The sequence below is a fragment of the Aquarana catesbeiana genome, linkage group LG05 (genome assembly GCF_042186555.1).
Source record: "Aquarana catesbeiana isolate 2022-GZ linkage group LG05, ASM4218655v1, whole genome shotgun sequence".
Taxonomy (NCBI): domain Eukaryota; kingdom Metazoa; phylum Chordata; class Amphibia; order Anura; family Ranidae; genus Aquarana; species Aquarana catesbeiana.
This window is the reverse complement of record NC_133328.1, coordinates 6,386,005-6,403,421: the sequence shown is the minus strand read 5'-3', so window position 1 is coordinate 6,403,421 and position 17,417 is coordinate 6,386,005. Positions and strand designations below refer to the sequence as shown.

Here is a 17,417-nt window from a genome sequence, read left to right as displayed (position 1 = left end):
ACGCAGGCGGAGTTTCACACATGCGTAGTGTATGAAGAGGGCCCTTGCGCACGTGTCGTACGTACGTTCTGTGCGTAGGTGATAGTGGACCAGGACGTTACAAAACGAAGGTAATTTTAAATATATTTTTTTTGGGTTTTATGGTCATGACTTTGTAGCAAGCGGCCTATATGGCTTGATAGATTGATGAGGCCTACATAGGGAGAAGATGATGAGGGGTTAGCCGAAACCTATAATAAAAGTGTTTTTTGTCTTGTGACTTCATCTTTTCCAGATATAATGAATCCCCTATTTAAGGATCCAGAGTTCCTTACATCTTTTATTTCCAAATATCGAGAGATGAGGAATTTGTGGGAGGTGAAACACCCTCAGTATTATGCTAAGCATGTGAGGAAGTCAACGCTGGAGAGACTTCTGGCCTTTGTCCAGGCGACCATCCCGGAAGCAACAATGGAGACATTGCTCAAGAAAATTGGGGGCTTGAGGAACATGTATAAGAGGGAGCATAAGAAGATCCAGGAATCAAGGAGATCAGGAGCATCAGCAGATGATGTTTATGTACCCAGGCTGTGGTACTATAATCAACTACGTTTTCTGGATGACCAGAATGAAGCCAGGCCATCACTTTCAACCCTTCCCTCCACCCTTCCCTCCACCCCAGCAGAGGCTGATGAGGAGCAAGCTGGGTCTTCCATCCTGGATGAACCAGATATGACCATCTGGAGTCAGGTAAATTATTTTAACAAATATTTACTGTACTAATATTAATGATGTTAACTGGATGTTATAATTGTCTAAAATAATTTTGCACTCAAAATTGTGTATACATATCAATTGACAGTAGTGGCTAAATATGTTTGGCACCTGCTTGAAATAATTAGGGTGTCTGATTAGACTCTTTTATTAAAGAGAAGTATTCACATTGAATTTGCTATTCATGAGAAGCAAACTGTGTGTCATTGATGAACCCAAAAAAATATACTCAAACTATTGTCCTTTTTTTATACACAGGATGAGTCCATCCAGGAGGAATGTGGGGAAAGTGGCAGGCAGGAGGAGACCAGGCCCATGGACAGCCTGGAGGAGGCCGGATTCACCATCATCCTGGAGGAGGCTGGGCCCAGTGTCAGGCAGGAGGTGGCTGCTCCCAGTGAGGTGGCTGCTCCCAGTGAGGTGGCTGGGCCAAGTGAGGTGGCTGGGCCAAGTGAGGTGGCTGGGCCCAGTAGGAGCCTGACCGAATCCCAAGTGCCTCCCCTCCACCTTCCCAAAAAAAGGGCCGGGAAGGGGATGGTCACACAGGACGCATCCCTGCGCCTCATGCAAGAGGCCACCCGTTTTTTAAGGAGCCCCCCCGAAGCGGAAGAATCCTATGGCTGCTACTTAGCCAGCAGGCTTCTTCAGATGAATAGGGAGCAGCGCCTCATTTGTGAGCGCCTATTTGGGGAAACAATCCATAAGGGGCTGCAGGGCACGCTAACACAAAACACCCAACTACATGAGGCAGCCCCCCCCCTCCTCCTCCTCCTCCTCCTCCTCCTCCTCCTCCTGCCACAACTGAAACACCAGAGCCACAGCCTCAAAAGAAGGCTACAGGGAAGGCTGCAGGGCAGCGTGGAGGAAAGGCTGCAGGGAAGAGAAGAAAATGATGACCTGGGTTCAGTCTGGTCTGACAGAAGACGCAGGCTGTTGTAGGACCACAGTCTGGGGACATCTAGATCATCTGCTGGTGCTGTTGATCTCTGGGATTCTTGGACCAGATTGTGCTCCCTCTTATATGGACTCCGCAAGATCCCAATTTTCTGGTACACCGACTTTTTCCAGCGTTGACTTCCTCTTTATTTTATTTTGACCATGAATAAATGGATCATTTTTTGAGTTTAGCAAAAGACTTTATGTTTTTTCTTTGAAATCATTGATTTTACACACAATGTTAAATTAACAAGGGACAACAATCTCATTGAGTTTGAAAAAAAAAACACCAAAAATACATTACTAATGTTAATAATGTTCAAGTGGTAAGTCTTGAAAATCCAAAAATTTACGTAACCAAAAACGGTGCTTTGGGTTAACTTTATCTAAAAACTAAAAAATAATCACTATAAAAAAAAAAAATAATAATGGGTTCTTTGTGTTAACTTTACAAACCTAAAAAAAAAAAAGGGGAAAAAGTATTATTAGTATGGAAACATTGTTTTTAAAATGCATACTATATCATTCATGAGATCAAAGAGAAAAAGAATCCAGAAATCAGTTTGGGAGAACTCTGATTATGAACAGCAAAACACCTTCGTTCTTTATAGAGCCTTCGTAAAGAAGAAATAAAATGCGCTGCATTCAACGATCACAGATTTTGCAGCGTGATGAATGTGCTACCTACAATACGAACACTAGTTTTACTAGACCGAGTGCTTCCGTTTAGTTTTTGCTTATGAGCATGCGTCGTTTTTTTGTCCGTCGGACTAGCATACAGACGAGCGGACTTCGGGGTCCATCGTAGTTACGACGTAAAGATTTGAAGCATGCTTCAAATCTAAAGTCCGTCGGATTTGAGGCTAAAAAAGTCCGTTGAAAGTCCGGAGAAGCCCACACACGATCGGATTACCAGCCAGCTTTAGTCCGTCAGCGTCCGTTGGACTTTTGTAGACGAAAAGTCCGACCGTGTGTACGCGGCATTAATGGTATCAAAGGTAAAAGGCATTATAGAAAAAGTTATCCCCGGAAGCTGAGATGGAAATGCAAAGGCACCAATAACAATGATAGACATAGAAGTAAGGTATCCAATTTGCAGCTGTGGTGTGTATAATTAGGTGTATGCATAATTCGTATTGTAGCTGATTCCCAGGGGTATCTGTGGGGATCAATAAATACAAAATAGACTAATTCCACAGCTGAGAAACTGGGGGGAAATCTCCCAAAAGTTAGAGTGTATTAGAAAAGGTAACCAAGTGAGTGAAAAGGAGAGAGGTGTTAAAAAGAGATTAAGTAGAGGAATGAAATTGAGCAGTAATTAAATGTGAGACTAGGTATAATATAGCATAAGTACCTGCAAAGGTATGTAAGGGAAAATAATCCAAAAAACGCACAGCAGTGTCTTGCAAGTGCAGCCAGCTAGAGTGCCGGCGTGGACCATGTGTGATCCACGCCGACAGTCCTGTCTTTCTATGCATTAGGATAAAAAGCCTTCTGTGTGCAGCAGCCCCTTAATACCTGAGCCCATCTCTGTCCAGCGATGTTGCACAAGTGCCTCGGCCTTCCGAGGACTCTTCCTTCTGATTGGCTGAGACACAGCAGTGGCGCCCTTGGCTCCCGTGGCTGTCAAACTCAGTTAGCCAATCATCAGAGAGAGGGTGCAGGGCAGAACTGCAGCTTCGTGTCTGAATGGACACAGCTCAGCTTGGGTGCCCCCATACCAAGCTGCTTGCTGTGGGGGCACTCGACAGGAAGGAGGGGCCAGGAGCTTCAGCCAGGGACCCAAGAAGAGGAGGATCTGGGCTGCTCTGTGCAAAACCATTACACAGAGCAGGTTATATGACATGTTTGTCATTTAACAAGGTTGTAAACCTTCGTGTGTTTTCACCTTAATGCATCTTATGCATTAGGGTGAAAAAAAAACTGGCAGTGAGAAGCCCCCCAGCCCCCCCGTTTTACTTCCCTGAGCCCTAGAACTTGACCCACGGGGACGCGCTGTCTTTCTGCCCAGGGTTCTCAGCTCTTGATTGGATAGATTGATAGCAGCGCAGCCATTGGTTCCCGCTGCTGTCAATCAAATCCGATGGCGCGGGCGGGCCCGAGTCCTGCATTCGGCCTCTATGGACACCAAATGCTGGACTTGGGAGCGCACCTGCAAGGTAATCCTCTGGGAGAGCGCTTCTCCCAGGGGGTTATCTGATGTGGGGAGGAGCCGCGAGAGCCGCCGAAGGACCCCAGAAGAGCAGGTATGGGGACACTCTGTGCAAAATGAGCTGCACAGTGGAGGTAAGTAGGATATGTTTGTTATTAAAAAAAACAAAAAAACGAACCCCTACAATCACTTTAACCACTTAAGGACCGAGCCTCTTTCTGAGATTTGGTGTTTACAAGTTAAAAACAGTTTTTTTTTGCTAGAAAATTACTTAGAAAAAATATATGTAATGTTTGGGGGTTCTAACACCCTAGAGAATAAAATGGAGGTCGTTGCAATACTTTTTGTCACACCGTATTTGCCCTTGTCTTACAAGTGCACTTTTTTTGGAAAAAATTCACTTTATTGAATTGAAAAATAAGACAACAGTAAAGTTAGCCCAATTTTTTTTATATTGTGAAAGATAATGTTACGCCAAGTAAATTGATACCCAACATGTCATGCTTCAAAGTTGCACCTGCTCCTGGAATGGCGACAAACTTTTACCCTTAAAAATCTCCATAGGCGACGTTTAAAAAATTTTACAGGTTGCATGTTTAGAGTTACAGAGGAGGTCTGGGGCTAGAATTATTGCTCTCACTCTAACGATCGCAGTGATATCTCATATGTGTGGTTTGAACATCGTTTTCATATGCGGGCGCTGCTCACGTATGCGTTCGCTTCTGCGCGCAAGCTCGTCGGGACGGGGCGCTTTAAAAAAAATGTTTTTCCTATTTATTTTTTTTATTTTGACACTTTTAAAAAAAAAAAAAAAAAAAACATTTTTGGGTCAATTTTATTCCTATTACAAGGAATGTAATCATCCCTTATAATAGAAAAAAGCATGACAGGACCTCTTAAATATGAGATCTGGGGTCAAAAAGACCTCAGATCTCATATTTACACTAAAAAGCAATAAAAAAAAAATCCCTTTAAGAGCTATGGGCGGAAGTGACATCTCCCCCTCTCTCGTGTCCATACCTTACAAGGGACAGTATCCGATTGCCTCCGCCACTGCCGACGGCTACGGTAAGCGGCGGAGGGCACCGGAGAGCGGCGGGAGGGGGGGTGGGCCCTCTCCCGCCACCGATAAAAGTGATCTTGCGGCAAATCCGCCACAGAGACCACTTTTATCTGAAAGAGGACCGCCTGCTGAAGAATGATATACCGGGGTTATGGTAGCTAGCTGCTACCATAACAACGGTATTCCTCTTCAAAGTAGCAACGTATTTCTGCGGCGGGCGGTCCGTAAGTGGTTAAAAAACAAGACTTTACAATCACTTTAATGTCATTCATTTGCTTTGTGTGAGACCAAAATCTATGAAACTTCTAGGATAGGTTTGCAAAGTTGAAAACTTAGGCTGTGCAAAGTGTCATGACAATTTATTAAGGTTTAGGCACATTATGGTACATTAACCGCTTCCTGACCAGCCGCCGCAGTTACACTGTGGCAAGTTGGTTCCCCTGCTCGAGCCACCGTAGCTATACGTTGGCTCACGGGGTCAGGATAGCAGGTGCGCACGTGCCCGCTGCACAGCGGGTGAGCCGTGTCGCAGTCATGATAAAAAACGCTGATCGCCGCCAATACTAGTAAAAAAAAAAAAAAATAAATAAAAATGCTATAAATCTATCCCCTATTTTGTAGACGCTATAACTTTTACGCAAAGCAATCAATATACGCTTATTGCGATTTTTTTTTTTTACCAAAAATATGTAGGAGAATACGTATTAGCCTAAACTGAGGAAAAAAATTGCTTTTTTAAAAAAAAATGGGGATATTTATTATAGCAAAAACTACAAAATATTGTATTTTTTTCAAAATTGTCTCTCTTTTTTGTTTATAGCGCAAAAATTGCAGAGGTGATCAAATACCACCAAAAGAAAGCTCTATTTGTGGGAAAAAAATGACATCAATTTTGTTTGGGTACAACGTCGCACGACCGCGCAATTATCAGTTAAAGTGACGTAGCAAAAAAAAAAATGGCCTGGTCATTGAGGGGGCAAATCCTTCCGGTCCTTAACCACTTCTGGACCGCCGCATGCCGATATACATCAGCATTTTGAAGAGGGATATCTTTGTTATGGCAGCAACTAGCTACCATAACCCCGGTATCCTCGTCTTCAGCGGGCGGTCCGGTTTCCGATAATAGTGGTCTCTGCAGCAGATTCGCTGCGAGATCATTTTTATCAGCGGCAGGAGAGGGGCCCCCCCCCTCCGGTGCAAAGTCTTTTTTGACCCCAGATCTCATATTTAAGAGGTCCTTTCATGCTATTACAAGGGATGTTTACATTCCTTGTAATAGGAATAAATGTGACACATTTTTTTTAAAAAAGAACAGTGTAAAAATAAAAAAGAAAAGATAAAATAAATAAGGAAAAAAAAATTTTTTAAACGTGCCCCATCCAGCCGAGCTCCCGTGCAGAAGCGAACGCATACGTGAGCAACGCTTATATAATTTGAAAATGGTGTTCAAACCACACATGTGAGATATTGCCGCGATCTTTAGAGCGAGAGCAATAATTCTAGCTCTAGACCTCCTCTGTAACTCAAAACATGCAACCTGTAGAATTTTTTAAACGTCGCCTATGGAGATTAAGGGTAAAAGTTTGTCGCCATTCCACAAGCGGGCGCAATTTTGAAGCGTGACATGTCGGGTATCAATTTACTTGGCGTAACATTATCTTTCACAATATAAAAAAAATTGGGCTGACTTTACTGTTGTCCTATTTTTAATTTAAAAAGTGTATTTTTTCCTAAAAAAGTGCACTTGTAAGAGCAAATATGTTGTGACATAAAGTATTGCAACGACCGCCATTTTATTCTCTAGGGTGTTAGAAAAAAAATGTATAATGTTTGGGGGTTCTAAGTAATTTTCAGAAAGAGGCTTGGCCCTTAAGTGGTTAAGTTGTAAGGATGGGCAGAACATCCCCCTGTTCGGTTAACAGCAGAACTCCCAAACAGGGGAAAAGTGCTAACCCATACGGTGAACCCCATTGAAGTCTATGGGAGCCGAACAGGAGAAATAAAAAGTGCCCATTTTGAAGGCCTATATGCAAGTAATTGCCAAAAAAAGGGGTATGGGGGTCCGGGTACTGCCCTGGGGGACATACATCAATAATAATAATAATAAAAAAAAAAAACACAACCTTTGTTTTAGAAACAGTGATTTTAATTATGCTTAAAGTGCAACAATAAAAATGAAAAATTCCTTAAATAAAATGCCTGGGGGGTCCCCTTATGTGCCTGTAAAGTTGTGCATCTGTAACATGCATAAAACATGCTACAGCAAAAATGACATTTCTGAAAAAAAAAAAAAAAAAAAAAAAAAAACTCATTTAAAATGGCTCACGGTTACAATTGCCAGCACCCGGCTATTAAAAAAAGAAAGAAAAAAATGATTTTTTTTTTAAACAGTGTGGGGTCCCCCCAAAATCTATACCAGTCCCTTATCCAGGCATGCAGCCTGGCAGATCAGGATGGGGGGAACGAGCAAGTTCCCCTCTCCTGAATCATACCCGGCCACGTGCCCTAAGCATGGAGGGGTGGGACATTTCTTATATAGGTAAGGGGCGGGGCCACCTAGCTACGTCACCCAGTCGCATCTCCCCCTTCTGACATCATGGACTGGTGCATGCTGGGTATCTGACATCATGTGGGGATGGGGCCACCAGGTGACATAGCTAGGTGGCTCTTACCTATATATGAAATGTCAAAGCGGAGAGAAGGCATTCGGCGGGAGGCCTCCCAGGAGGGGGAGTGTTTGATTTTTTTTTTATGTTTTGGGTCGGCGGGCAGTGTGATTGACAATGGATTTACATAAAGAAGCACAATTTTTTATTTTTTAATAAAGAAATTGTCACAAACTCTGTCTTGTGTTTATTATTTTTTGCCACTTTTTTGGTGAATGGGTAGGGGTAATATGTACCCGATACTCATTCACTTGAGGGGGGGGTGGGATCTGGGGGCCCCAGATTCTGTTCAAGGGGGCTTCCAGATTCTTATAAGCCCCCCCACCCGCAGTCGCTGAAAATCACAGCCCAGAGTTGTAGGGAAGAGGCCCTTGTCCCCACCAACATGGGGACAAGGTGCTTTGGGGTGGGGGGGCAGAGCCCTCCAAAGCACCCCCCCATGTTGAGGACATGTAGGCCTGGTATGGTTCAGGAGGGGGGGCACTCCCTCGTAACCCCTCCCCTCCTTTCCTGACCTGCCAGGTTGCATGCCCTGATAAGGGTTTGGTATAGATTTTGAGGGGATCCCACACCAATTTTTTTTTTTTTTTTTTGGCGTGGGGTTCCCCTCTGAATGCATACCAGACCCAAAGGGCTGGGGAGGGAACCTCACGTTTTTTTCTCTCTTTTTTTTTTACCAGCACTTTTTTTTTATTGTTCAGCTGTCAGCGGGAAACTTGTTGACAGCTGATGACTTATCAGTTGTTAGGGACATCGCAGCTGGATTCCCGGCCCCACTCCTTCACAACCAGTGTACAGTGCGCCCTGATTGGGCAAAGCATTGCAGAGTGTTTGTCGGGGCGAACACCCTGCAAATTCAGGTGTTCCGCCAAAAGGGCAACTGTTCAGCCCGAACTGATGCTCGGGCCGAACTGTTCACCCATCCCTATTAAGCTGTTCACATGAAATATTTTAGGATTGTAAAAAAATAGTTAAATGTGAAAAATTTTGGTATGATTTATCAAATGACCTGACATTTTCAGAATATGTTGGCATAGACAGAGTCTTGTATGCCGTTTGGGGGAAATTGGTTAACATCTAAGCTCTTTTTTGTACGTTAAGCCACATTAAGCTCTTTAAAAACAAGCTTAATGTCCCTCATTTTCTTTGTGGGAGACCAAAATCCATGAAACTTCTAGGACAGGTTTGAGCAGTTGAGAACTTAGGTTGTGCAAAGTTTTAAGATAATTGATAAGGCTTTAGCTACTTTTATTACAAGTTAAGCTACATTAAGCCATTTCCACATTAAATGTTTTAGAATGTCCCCACATTTTTTTTAATCCTACCTAAAACATGTAGACACCAATGCAGACCCTACCTAGATCAAACCCTGATCTAATTATTTTATCTGTATTTCCTATTTTTTATTTCTTACAGACCTCTTCTAGAGAGGAGAAAAGAATACTTTGTATATACTTTGTATATTTTTCTCATCACAGAGGAGAAACAGTACAGGGGAGGGTTCTAAAAGTGATCACTGTAATTAGCTATCAAAGTGATTACGTGATTAAGAGGTCATTCTACTGGTTCCAGACCAGTACTCAAAACTATCACTTGTGATACATTGGGGACGGGATCTGAATAAAATTCTGGAACTTGAAGATTGGCAGGAAATTACATCACACATCTTAAATTATGTTGAAGACTGCTGTAATAAAAGCCAACTGCAAAACATTTGATACTTCCCCCTCTGCATCCAAGAGTCTGGCCAACCCAGCAACCCGGCATGTGCCATATGTGATAGACCTGCCTAAAGTCCAAAATTTTGGATTCACACTTATATTCCTTAGCTCCACATAATCAGCAAAACTCTCTTTGATAGAAAAATACAACACATCCCCAAATCTGCTTAGTGAACTAATTGTCATTCAGTAAGGGTTTATATACATATTAAGATGTTTTTTTTCTTTTACAGCTTGGATGATAATAACCTGACAGACAGTTCCTGCCCCCACCTGGCATTGGGAATAAGAGATAACCGGACACTGAGGAGACTTCACCTTTGTAGAAACAATCTGGAGGGTCCTCATTTCAGGGATCTGATGACAGCTCTGATCACAAGCCGGATAGAGGAATTGTTGTGAGTATAACAGGACTACTTAATATACTACTTTTGTAGTGCCCGAGTAGGCTACTAGTGTTCAGATTTATCTTTTTGCCTCCCTGTAGCCAGAGAGAGCAACACATTTTTAATAGTGTCTGTTCTGGGTTCTGCTGGTGCAGGTTACTTTCCCCTGTAACCCACTGTGTTATGGGATATAGTGGTTGAAAGAACTAAGACTCTTGACTGCATACTAATGCCTCTTCAGCCAATACCTGGTCAGTGAAGTGAGAGACCACCAGGGGGCTGAAAAGAGTATAAATAGGCTGGAACCCAGAACAGAACTTTCTTGTTTCTAGGGGAGTAAGACCCAGCCTGAGGGCTGTGGAATCCCTGGGAGTTCACCTGCAGTTAAAACAATCCTTTTTGCCTTGGCTGGTGGACCTCTAGCCTAGGTTCTTGAATATTGCAGAGAGCCATTCTAAAGATTCAGGACACAGGCAATCCAAGCACAGAAACTGACCGATACCGCAAGCGGCTACACAGTATTCAGGAAACAGTGAGTACCTGCCTACTTGACCTAGAGACTCTTTGGCCTCTTTTGGGAGATATTTTCCTTATACTTCTGCTGAGGAGTCACTGTTTAGTACCAGTTTACCTTCACTTTAAAGGGGGTGTTTTCACCCTAAAAAAATAGTTCAGATTTAGTGTCCTCTACTGCAAGTTGTTAAAGTTTATTGTAGTATCCCAAGGCTCACCCTCACCCTATCCTAGTTCTCCAACAAAATAACCCCCCCAAAAAAAGACCTGTGCAGCCTGTTCTCTGACTGGAGTGACTGTGAAATACCGTGTGCCTGGTTGCTGTGTGCCTATCAGGGAAAGGAACCTGGAACCAAACAGCCAGACAAGTTCTGACTCTTTACTTTTATGGGACACATTTACATCCAAAAGATATTAAAAATAAAAGATCTCGGGGTTGTTTTTATAAAATGTTGAATACTAGTTGTATTCAGGGTCACTATACATTCATTAACCAGTTGAAGACCAGACATTTTCTGGCAATTTTTGTTTGAAAATCTGTTGTTTTTTTTGCTAGAAAATTAGTTAGAACTTTAAAACATTATATATTTTTTTTAAAGTAGAGGCCCTAGAGAATAAATTGGTGGGTTTTGAATTTTTTTGTCACACGATATTTGCACAGCTTTTTTTCAAACGCAGTTTTTGGGAAAAAAATAAAACACACTTTTTTTTAATTTTAATGCAAAATAACACAATACATAACCCAATCTTTATGGAAAATATAGAAGATAATCCCACGTCAAGTAAATAGATACCAAACATGTCACGCTTAAATTTGCAAGCCCGCACAATGGCAACAAACTACGTATATTTTACTATCCAGGCAAAGCCTTTACAGGTTATCACTTTAGATGTACAGAGGAGGTCTGGTGCTAGAATTACTGGCCATGATCTGACATTCGGGGCGATATCTCACATGTGTGGGACAATCGCGGTTTGCATGCGTTCAGGACCGATGCACGCATTCGTCTTTGCACGCTAGCACAGGTGGATGGGGGCACTTAATTTATTTATTTTTGATCACTTTTATTGCTGTCATAAGGAATGTTAACATTCCTTGTGATAGCAATAGGCACATGACAGGTATTGTTATGGAGGGATCTGAGGTCTATAAGACCCCAAATCACTCCTTTGCACTTGAATGCATTCAAAACGTCAAGATCAGCGTTTTTGAATACTTTCAATCTTTTAAAACTGGCACCTTTAAGACTCTAGTAATCCGGAAGTCATGACATACTACATCCGAGGCCCGATCAAAGCCGATCTCGGCTTGCTTCGGGTCTCCAACATGCCGGCTGGTCGCTCGGGTCTCCCAGCCGCATCGGTTGTTATTACAAGAGAGCAGACCATCGGCTCTAAATGATATCGGAGTGATCGCAGCTGCAGGCATCACCCTGGGACACTTGAAGTCAAATGAGGTACAGGTATGTTATTTGGCAGCAAGTGGCTAACCAGTTGGCGACTGCCCAATGCAACTTTACTGAATATTATATATATATATATATATATATATATATATATATATACATACATATACACACACACACACACACACACACAATCTGCGCTCCTCATGTATTCCCGACCAGGTGGGCATGCAGGCATCCGCTGTGCCAGCGGTGCTGGGTGCTGTGATTCGGTACAGCACTGATCAGTCATCAAGTCCAGGCCAATGATTTTTGGTCTGGACCTACTGATCATCTGTTTACAAAACACAGGCACAGCAAGTGACAAGCTCTTCTCTCCTGGAGCTCTTTTCGGTTCCAGAGAGAGAGAAGAGATCGGTCACGATGAGTTAAAGCAGCACACATACACAGTAAAAACACAGTTAGGCCCCTGATTGCCCCCAGTTAACCCTTTTAATGCCCTGTCACCAATGTCATTAGTACAGTGTACAGATTTTTGCCCAGATTTTTTTACTGATCACTATTTTAGTGACATGGGCAACTTCAGCTAGCGTTAGCATCAGTTAATGGCCCTCCCAGGTAACATCAGATAGCATCAGATTGCCGCCACATATTCACCATCGCATTTAACCCTTTGTTGGCCAGCAACACTCACAGACATACTATACATTTCCATTACTAGTATAGTGTGTGAACGGATCAGTATCTTTGATCAGATCAGAACTATACTAGAGTTCCCATTAGTATAGTGTCCCCAAAAATCCAGCGTTAGCAGGATCAGCCCCAACACCTGCCAGTACCTGCATTAAACCACACCCCCCCAACAAGTGCAGTGTCAGTAGATCACTGTCACTTCTGATGCATTGCAAACAAAACCACAGCATTAGTAGGATCAGGCCTGATCTCTGCTAGCACTAGCAGGTACATTTTTTTTGTATGGGTACAAGCCATCCTTGACAGCAAGGTTGTCACGTACTTTGGTTGAAGGCCGAGTTAACAAGAGGGCTTCCCTTGCAGCCATAGGTGTGCGCAGCCTATTGCATTAGAGTGTGCACCTCAAATGTAATAAAACATTGACAGTGTTAGTAGAGCAGGGGACTTGTCAGTAGGGCAGAGGTTGGTTTCAGTAGGGCAGTGGATGGCGTCAGTAGGTTTTTTTTTTAATTTTTTTTTTACTATTTTTTTTAGGAGCCCTGTTTAGGGGCTTTGGTGAACTATCAGTAAGGGAAATCTGCGCCACACGGGGTGATTAGGGTGTGCAGGTGACTGCCACAGTCAGGGATATAGCCAAGGTGAGCCGGGGTCATACACTGCGAGACGGCAGCATGGTCGGGAGGTTGGTACCAGGGAAGCAGGTAAAGCAAGGTCCAGAAACAAGCCAAGGTCAGCACCAGGAGATTAGGCAGAGAATAGTTAGAGGCAAGCCAAGATCAGAATCCAGAATCCACAGAACAAGGTCAGGAACAAACCGGGTCAGTAACGGCAGATCATTCAGCACAAGTAGGAACACATGAACATGGATCAGGGGAAGCTGAGGAACATCCAGGCAGTTAGCATCCAGCAGGGTCTCCTTTAAATAGGCCGTTTGGCGCCAATGCATGAAGACATGCGCACAGAAATGCGCCTACGTGTCAGTGCGCACTGGACATTAGCCTGAACTTGTCTGTCTGCTGGTATATGTGTACTAGCATTAGCTGCACGGGAATGAGCATTATCTGCATAAGAATCAGCATTAGCTGTATGAGAATTAGCATTAGCTGAACTAGCTTCCTGACACAGGAGTCCTCCTCAGAATACAAACCTGTAGAGAGCAGCAGCACCCCGACAGATAGCTCAGACAATGGGAAAGAGGTCCCTGCTAGGGGTGAGCCGAACACCCCCCGGTTTGGTTTACAGCAGAACATGCGAACAGGCAAAAAATTTGTGCGAACACTGTTAAAGTCTATGAGACATGAACATGAAAAATCAAAAGTTCTCATTTTAAAGTCTTATATGCAAGTTATTACCATAAAAAAGTGTATGGGGACCTGGGTACTGCCCCAGGGGACATGTCTCAATGCATAAAAAAGTTTTAAAAATGTCAGCTTTTTTTTTTCAGGAGCAGTGATTTTAAGAATGTTTAAAGTGAAACAATAAAAATAAAATATTCCTTTAAATACTGTGCCTGGGGGGTCCCCTTAGTCTGTCTGTAAAGTAGCGCATATTTCCCATGTTCATAACAGTCCCGCAACAAAATTACATTTCTAAAGGAAAAAATGTGATTTAAAACTGCTTGCGTCTGTAATGTATTGCCGGATCCCGGCAATATACATAAAATAATTCATTGAAAAAAATGGCGTGGGCGCCCCCCCCCCAAATCCATACCAGGCCCTTCAGGTATGGTATGGATATTAATCGGAACCCCACGCCAAAATTAAAAAAATGTCCCCCAGGCACTATATACTCTGAACTGCAGTATATATACTATACAGACTGCACTATATACTCTGCAGAAAAATGTGGCCTTGGGTGGTGGTGCCACAAAACTGTAACCCCTCACAGTTATTCTTGTTGGGCACAGGAACGGGCCCTGCTGTCAAATATTATTTGAACAATTGTAATTATATGTCCCTGTTAAACAGGGGTAGAAAAATTGGGCCTTGGATGGTGGTGGTGCCCTAAACCAAAAATATTTTCGGAAGCTAGCATCATCAAGATTCAGGAGGAATAGGATTGGCAGTCTTCAAGGGATCCCAGATCCATAGAAAATTCAATCAGTTACATCAGCATCAGGTGCTTGAAAGCTGCTGATCCAGGACTGATTAATTTTTATAAATGTAAGCCTATCAACGGAGTCTGTGGACAGGCGCACTCTTTGAGCCATTACAAACCATATAGCAGCCCTGAAAGTGTGTTCAGAAAGCACGCTGGATGCAGGACAGGCCAGTAGCTCGATTGCATATTGAGGAAGTTCTGGCCAATGGTCCATCCTCAAGACCCAGTAACCCAGTGGATGCTTTGTTGGAAAGGATTCCAAATCTGCTATTGCCCGTAGATATTCCTGCAACATATAATGCAGACACTGGCGATGGTTGCTTGAACCTATCAGACCTTGGCGCTGAGGACTGAAAAATTGTTTAAAGGCACTGGTCAGCCGGCCACCTTCTCCACCGCTCTTTCTTGGACCGAATGAAGCCTCAGCAACACGTTGTCCAGATCCAGGAAATGGTAACCTGCCAGGGTCTGGAAATGCGTTACACAAACTTTTCTTCAAGGTCTCCTGAAGATGTTTTATCCTCTGCTCCCTCTGCAAAGGCAGGATGAGTTTCGCAACTTTTCCCTTGTAACGTGGATCAATAAGGGTTGCCAGTCAGTAATGATCTCTCTCCTTGATACCACAAATCCTAGGGTCCTTTTGCAGGCTTTGCAGAATCAGGGAGGCCATGCAGCATAAGTTTGCAGAGGCATTTGATTTTGAGTTCTCTGGCTCACTAAGGATCACATTATTCGTAACTACCTCCTCCCAGCCACGTACAACTCCTTGGGTTTCTGGGGACTGAAAACCATCCCTTGAAGACTGCTGCATGTTATCTTCTACATCCATGCTGATACAATCCTCCTCCTCTTCTTCCTGTGTGTTTTGTGGCCCCGTAGGAATGCTATCTCATAAAGGGGACCTTAAAAAGAAAGGAAGTCCTCCTCTTCCTCCCGCTGTTCTGCCTTAAGTTCTCTGTCCATGATTCCACGAAGCATGTGCTCCAGCAGGGACAGTGTCACTGATGCATGCATTGTCACTGCTCACCATCCTTGTGGCCTCCCCAAATGGTGACAGAGTGCATGCATCCTTGATCAGTAGCCACTGGTGTGGAAAAAAGAAACCAAGCTCCCCTGACCCTGTTCTGGTGCCATACTCACTCAGGTACTCATTGATGGCCCTCTGCTGGGTGTGTGCCGCCACTGCAGCATTGCCAACGTTGAGTTGCACCTGGTGGGCATGTCACAAATGAGGCGGTTGGTGGGCAGGTAGCATTCCCTTTGAATGTCAGCCAGCAGAGCACTAACATTGTATGACCGGCGGAAATGAACACTGACTTTTCTGGCCTGCCTCAGGAGCTTTTATAAGACTGGGTACCTGGTCAAGAAACACACTACCAAATTCAGGACGTGTGCCAAACATGGAACATGGGTCAAGTGGCCCTGTTGGAGGGCAGAGAAAAGGTTGGTGCCATTGTCACATACAACCATTGCTGGCTGAAGCTGGCGTGGTGTCAACCACCTCCTGAGTCTGACAGAATCTCTGCCCCAGTATCATTCCTGTCCCCTAGGCAGACCAACTCAAGCACCGCATGGCATCTTTTAGCCTGACTGCTTGGGTTCCCCCTGGAGTGCTTAGGGAGCCCTGCTGGATCAGAGGACAATTCTGCAGAAGAGGCCATAGAGGAAGAAGCAGAGGAAGGAGGGGAGCATACAGATGTTGTGGCAGAATCATCACCATCTTTTTGGAGCAGTGGTGGGGGAACAAGTTCCAACACTGAACCCTGTTCTGTATCCTTCCCAGCTGCCAGTAGTGTTACCCAGTGCGCCATGAAGGAAAGGTAACGTCCCTGCCCATGCCTGCTGGACCATGAGTCAGCGGTAATATGAACCATACTGCTGACCGCCCTGTCCAACGAGGCCAAAACATTGCCTTCTACATGCCGGTAGAGAGCCGGAATGGCCTTACATGAAAAGAAATGCAGTTTTGGAACCTGCCACTGTGGTACAGCACATTCCACAAATTCACGAAAGGGGGCAGAGTCTACTAGCTGAAAAGGCAGCAGTTGCAGTGCTAGCAATTTGGCCAAGCTAGCATTTAGACGCTGAGCATGTCGGCTGCAAGTACTTGTGACCCCTATTGCTATACCTTTATTCCTCTCAGTGCAGATTTTTGAGAGGACTGGAGGTATAGTAGTGTTGGAGCTCCCAGATGGGGAGCAAGGAGAAGTTCGCCTTTTTCTATGATGTGGGTCTTTCAAGTGTTGACAACGGACTGCATGGCAGGTCGTCATATGTCTGGTCAAGCATGTGGTGCCCAAGCGGCTGCTGTTCTGGCCACACTTGATCTGCCTCAGACATTGGTTGCAAACAACAATGGTGTGATCTGCTAGAACAGTCTATATGTGCACAGCTGAGGACTATGCACCCAAAATGTAGCACAAGTCATGGAAGATTAAGGTAGTCCACGTTTCACAGCCTGAGACCAAAAGAACTCCAGCTCAAGAGAGGAGTCCATAGTCCATAGATACGACCCCAACAAATGTCCAGCATTCAGCCCAGGAGGGCTCCAGGGCAAGCAACCCCTCTAGCTCATAGATCCATTCCCACACAAGAAAAAGACCCCTCTGGGCTCCAGTAAATTTAACAGAAACCCATCAACCATCTGGGTACACCTCTCCAGGGATTGGATAGGCCCTAAAAAATATTCAGGTTGGGTATTTGAATCCTCCCGCCCTAATTTCCAAAAGCTTCACCTAGCGTCAGAGGGGAGGTAATCAAACTCCCAGCCTGTGGAGCCCAGAACAAAACTAAACTAAACAATTATGGGCACTATAGAAGTTGTTATGTTGTTCTATAATTACCACTGTTTTTTGCTTACTTTTTTTAATATAGGACTTAGCAAATAAAAATGTCAGTACAGTACAAACACCCCAAATAGGTGATCTAATTTTTTGCCACAATTTTTGGAAATGGGGAAACATGCTGGAATTAATGTGATATTGAAAGCATATTTTTTTTAACTAAAAATAAATAAATAAACAAACAT

At 43.9% G+C, this 17,417-nt stretch overlaps 1 protein-coding gene across 1 annotated transcript in view; it reads left to right on the top strand.

Annotated features, from left to right (window-relative positions):
• The window catches only part of LOC141144049 (NACHT, LRR and PYD domains-containing protein 3-like), a 184,645-nt gene that overhangs the window by 65,971 nt on the left and 101,257 nt on the right, over positions 1-17,417 (top strand). Inside the window, exon 6 of the mRNA XM_073629399.1 lies at positions 9,525-9,689. Within this exon, the coding sequence (XP_073485500.1) occupies positions 9,525-9,689 (165 nt within the window). The remainder of the gene's footprint in view (positions 1-9,524; positions 9,690-17,417) is intronic.